The sequence below is a fragment of the Helobdella robusta genome (assembly GCF_000326865.2).
Source record: "Helobdella robusta unplaced genomic scaffold HELROscaffold_15, whole genome shotgun sequence".
Taxonomy (NCBI): domain Eukaryota; kingdom Metazoa; phylum Annelida; class Clitellata; order Rhynchobdellida; family Glossiphoniidae; genus Helobdella; species Helobdella robusta.
The window spans coordinates 1,573,697-1,578,942 of NW_008703839.1; the positions used below are offsets into that span (position 1 = coordinate 1,573,697).

Sequence of the window (5,246 nt, forward strand, 5' to 3'; positions counted from 1 at the left end):
TTCATAATAATGCAAGTGTGTAAAACATAACATTTTTTCAACTTTTAAAATATTTTTAAATAAATCAAATTTGATATTTTATTAGTCGGATTTAATCACTGAGCAGTTTGTGGTGTTTGTTGTCTCAACAACTGGTCAAGGTGAACCACCAAAAAATATGAAGGTTTATTGTATGTAGATTTCAATGTTTTTCAGATTATGGGATGCATATGTGTTTTAAATGTAACGGACTTTACTTAGATGTTGTGTGATTGTTTGTTAATGTGGATGTTGTGTGATTGTTTGTTGATGCGGATGTTGTGTGACTGTTTGTTGATGCGGATGTTGTGTGATTGTATGTTGATGCGGATGTTGTGTGATTGTTTGTTGATGTTTTGCCAGGACTTTTAAAATTTTATTGTATGTTTATACTTTCACACTTTTTAATAATTTTTATATTTTCAAAAATAATATTGCAGAACTTTTGGAAATTCATTTGGAGGAAAGTGTTGCCAGCTGATTGTTTAGTTAATGTTCTCTATGTTGTAATTGCTTTAGGAGATTCTTCGTACCAAAAGTGAATCATTATAATAATTAATTAGTGAATTACTTGATTGATTAATTAATTAATTAAGGTTATTAAGATTGCTTAGCTAATGTTTACTAACTTTAGTTGTTTAAATAGAACTCAGGCATGCCTTTGTTTTCTTCCATATTCAAGCTTTTATTTTTTGTCTTCCTCTTTTGCATCTTTTACTTTTTTTTAGATGTTTTGAAAGTAATTTATTTCAACCTTTTTTAATACATCTGACAGAATTTTCATTACTCATTTTTATTTACGGAATTTTAAAACTTGTTTGAATTGAGCTTTTTTTGTATCAGTTCTTTATGTTTTTATTTAAGTATTTATTTTAATTATTGCATCAATAAATAGGAAATTTGTAAGATTATTTGGTTTTAGTGTGCCATATTTTTTAGACATGAAAAATTTTACGAATGTATGTGAATCAACAACTTTCAATGGAATACATATTCCGGAGAGGTGATTAAAATATTAAATTTTTCATCTCATTAAATGCGGCACGACATATTTTTCTGTTTTTCTTCCCAATCTATTCATCAAAGTGAAAAATAGTAGATGGAAAGAATTTGCGGACCTTGAGCTTCAGATATCAATCATGGAGGCAGCCACTTGTGCACCACTATTAAGGCCAAGTTGTCTGAAACTTTCTATAATTTTCATCTTCATCAGCCTATTTTTTGAATTGAACTATAATGACCAATGTAAACACAATGTTGATGAAATCATGCTTTTATGTTGACCTGGTCTGTTGGTCCCATTTCTGTCTTTACCTCCATTCTTTATTATGCATACATGTACTGTACATCTAATTACTTTACTCTAGGCTGGCTACAAACCGATATTTTTGAAGTTTTATTGCATGCATATTTATATATAACTCCATTTGATATATTATACCGCCATTTACGCTTTTATTAGAAATTTGCCATAATTTATATATAAAAAATTCCACAAAATGATTTTGAAGATACAACATGGTGGGCAAGAAGCTGTACAGGAGACTGAAGCAGCTTGGGGCTACTGCATTCATGGGTTGTTGCTTGGGGGACGACCAGCACCCTCACGGGTTTTTCTTTCTTTTTTTCAATGTTTTATTGTAAAATGTTAATTTTTGAAGAACTTTTCAAAAATTTGTATGTTAAATTAAATTTTGATCTGCACGTCATTCTTCAAAGTTAATTTCTTTATAGTCAGATTAAGGTTCTCAGTTTGTATAAATAATTTAATTCGCGTCTGTAATCAAAGTTATTTGTTTGATTTGAGTTCAAGTTGAAGATTTTCAAAGTAAATTATTGATAAAAAAGACAATAGAATGTTGCCTAGCTTAACTTTGCTAAGTTTATACTTTGTTTTGAATGAAAAACATTTATTCACATATGCATTTATCATTTAAATATATAGAATGTAAAAAGCCATTTCCCTTCATGTACTTTTGACAACACTAATGTAGATAGAGGATAATATAAATAGTCTAACATTTTTCAATGCTCTTTCATATTGTTTTTTAAACAAATGTGTGTATGCATCAACTCCAAACAAAAGGTAGAGTGATTCATTAAATTACTTGGAACAGTTATAATGGAACATTGGATCCGTGGCTGACTAACTTTTGGTCAGAGTATTTGAAAAGATTTCCGATGAAGGAGGGTTTGGACATCATTGCAAACAGTGTGTTGTTAGTTTTGTCCCTGCAATGATTTGTATCAACGTCTTATCAACGCTGTAATGATTATATCATGCTGAGTTTATTTTTTAGAGCATTTATTCCTCGTGTTTCATTGTTTCTAAATTAGCAAGTACGACATTTTAAAAAATATAAAATACGTATCATTCAAATTAATTTTTTTGCAAGACTACCCACGAGATTTCAGTTGAAATTTGTTAGCAGTCCAACGAAACATCAAATGATTTGCAACAAGTTTGAAAATAATTTATCTTTGAAAGAAACACCAACAGTACCACCTGTGTCATCATTACAAACATCACCAGCCATGCCAACAACATTATCAATACCGCAACGCAATTCCGGACCAGCACAACATGAAGAGCAAGGCATGCCCGAGATGAATCGTGGAATGTTTTTTGCTCTGGTTAAATCAAATTTTCGCCTTACCTCTCCTGACCACTGGCAAGATGTTCGGTTGATCACATTGCAGTCAATTCATGCAGAGTTTAAGTCAGTTTTTTGGCAATCTTTATTGTTTGTTTGAAACGACGTCTGATGATAAATTTATAATCGCTATTTAATTCATTGATTAGCCTATTCCGTATTTTTATGTTTATTTTTTGTTCATTGAGAGAAGATTAACGTCGTGCATCACAATCGGAAATTATCAATTTGGTTTTCTAGCGGGGAAATCAACAATTGATGCAATTCACATCCTTCGGCAACTGCAAGAGAAGTACCTCGCAAAGCATTCACATCTATCACACATTTTTGTAGACCTTGAAAAAGCATTTGATCGAGTTCCCCGTGAAGCAATCAGGTGGAGTTTACGTCGACAACTCATTCCAGAATATCTTGTTCGACTTGTGATGGAAATGGATACGAATACTAAGACTCTTGTCAGCACAACGGTTGGAAACACAGATGCATTTGACATCGGCGTTGGAGTTCACCAAGGCTCGATTCTCAGTTCACTGTTATTTATAACTGTGATGGAAGAAATCACAAAACCGATACGCTCTGGTGACATTTGGAATCTAGTATATGCTGATGATATCGTTTTAACAGCCACGTCTGAGCAGAAAGCAGCACAGATGTTTGAAGATTGGAACACCAGACACGCTTATCATGGATTCAAAGTCAACATCAGCAAAACCAGAGCAATGAACACTGGTGAACACATCCAATCCACAGCTACTGGACGATGGCCCTGTTCAGTTTGTAAAGCTGGTGTAGGTAACAATTCGATCAAGTGTCAGCAGTGTAACCAGTGGTGTCACAAACGTTTGTTCAAAAATAATTGGCACTTTATCTAAATTGTCCACTTTTGTTTGCTCTGCTTGCATCAATCCACAACAACAAATTCGAAATAGCACTGTTTTTGAAGCCATTAAGGTAGAGAAAGTCACATCGTTTCAATATCTAGGAGATGTTCTGGATTGTACTGGAACAGCTGAAGCTGCCGTTCGAGCGTTCGAGCACGCATACGTGCAGCCTGAAATAAATGGCATCTCCTTGCCTCTATATTGATGCGGCGTGACATCCCACTACAACTACGATCAAGACTTTATAAATCTATGATACGTCCGGTGTTGTTATATGGTGCAGAAACATGGCCAATGACAACCAAACTGGAACAGCAACTTCAACGAACCGAGATGAAAATGCTTCGATGGATGCAACGAATTAGTCTGAAGGACCACAACAAATCTACCGAAATCCTGCGTCGTGCTGGTTTAGATGATATAAAGGACGAATGCCGGCAACACCGTCTGCGGTGGTTTGGTCATGTCAAACGAAGTGGAAACAGTGCCATAACTTATCTTGCAGATGTTGAGGTACCTGGCACACGTCCCAAAGGCCGTCCAAAGAAGTCCTTGTCGCAAACAATCGAGCAAGACATGAAAGCTCTAAATTTAAATTAAATGGATAGAACTGATCGTCTAATTTGGCGCAAAAAGTTGATGGCAAAGAAAACAACGTCCTACCTCGGGAAACCGGGTCTCTGGACTCAAAACGAAGATTGATTGATTTAAAGTTGAGCAAATGTATTTTATAAATTGTTTCCATAATTTATATTACTAATGATTTGGACGAGTCTTCCCTCGAGTGTGCTAATAAATTTAGTGCTATTGCTTTAAATATAATATCCACTGAATTATTGTTTTAATTATTATTATTTAATTATTATTATTTAATTATTATTTTGTGTTATTATGAGGAGACGTTGAGAACATCAAATTGTGGAATCTATGCTAGTTTATGAACAGATTCTGGAAAGTTCCAATTTTTACTAGTGCATTTTAGAGGAAGTTGCGCAAAATGCTTAAGTTACGTTTGTTTTAAAATATAGTCTTGAGATGAAATTTTAAAAATTATGTATAAATTTTGCATTGTGGGTGTATAGAAAATAAAACATGAATCTTGAAAAGTGAAACTAAATCGAAATTATTTGTCACAATAAAAATTTTACAGTGATACAAGTGCCCAACAATGAATTAAAATGTTCTCAGTATGAAGCTGTTTATCACCTTGAATGCGGTGAATACGGCAATGGGCTGTTTGAAGGTGCTTTCGAATGTCAAATTATTAACTAATGTCAGGTCAATTGAAATGCTTGCTGCGTTTAAACAACAACAACAACACACGTTTAGACGGCATTTTTCCCGATATCGGGGGTTGCCGTTTGGCTACCTATGATGAAACCGAAATACCCCTCGACGCTATCCACATCTGTCACTCGCCTCAGTATCACGCAACCCTGCTTTCACCCTGTCCTTCTCCACCTGCTCTCTCCATCCCAATCGCGGACGACCCCTTCCTACCACTCCTTCAACCTCGAACTCCAACGCTCGCCTAATCCCGACCCTTTCATTCCTTCTCAACACATGTCCATACCACCGCAATCTCGATCTCCTTATCAATGTCACAATGTCCTCATTCAGTCCCATCATTGATATCAGCTCTGTACTACTCCTCCTATCCTTCACTTTTACCCCACACATCATCCTCACCATA

General features: G+C 34.8%; 1 protein-coding gene across 1 annotated transcript in view; it reads left to right on the plus strand.

The window, feature by feature from the left end:
- Nucleotides 1-88: 88 nt before the first annotated feature.
- HELRODRAFT_74964 (hypothetical protein) overlaps nt 89-5,246 on the plus strand; it is a gene marked incomplete at both ends in the record, with an annotated part of 12,586 nt that continues 7,428 nt past the window's right edge. Inside the window, 6 exons of the mRNA XM_009015130.1 lie at nt 89-163; nt 459-556; nt 1,530-1,628; nt 2,136-2,237; nt 2,415-2,449; nt 2,552-2,738. Coding sequence (XP_009013378.1) covers nt 89-163; nt 459-556; nt 1,530-1,628; nt 2,136-2,237; nt 2,415-2,449; nt 2,552-2,738 — 596 coding nt within the window. The remainder of the gene's footprint in view (nt 164-458; nt 557-1,529; nt 1,629-2,135; nt 2,238-2,414; nt 2,450-2,551; nt 2,739-5,246) is intronic.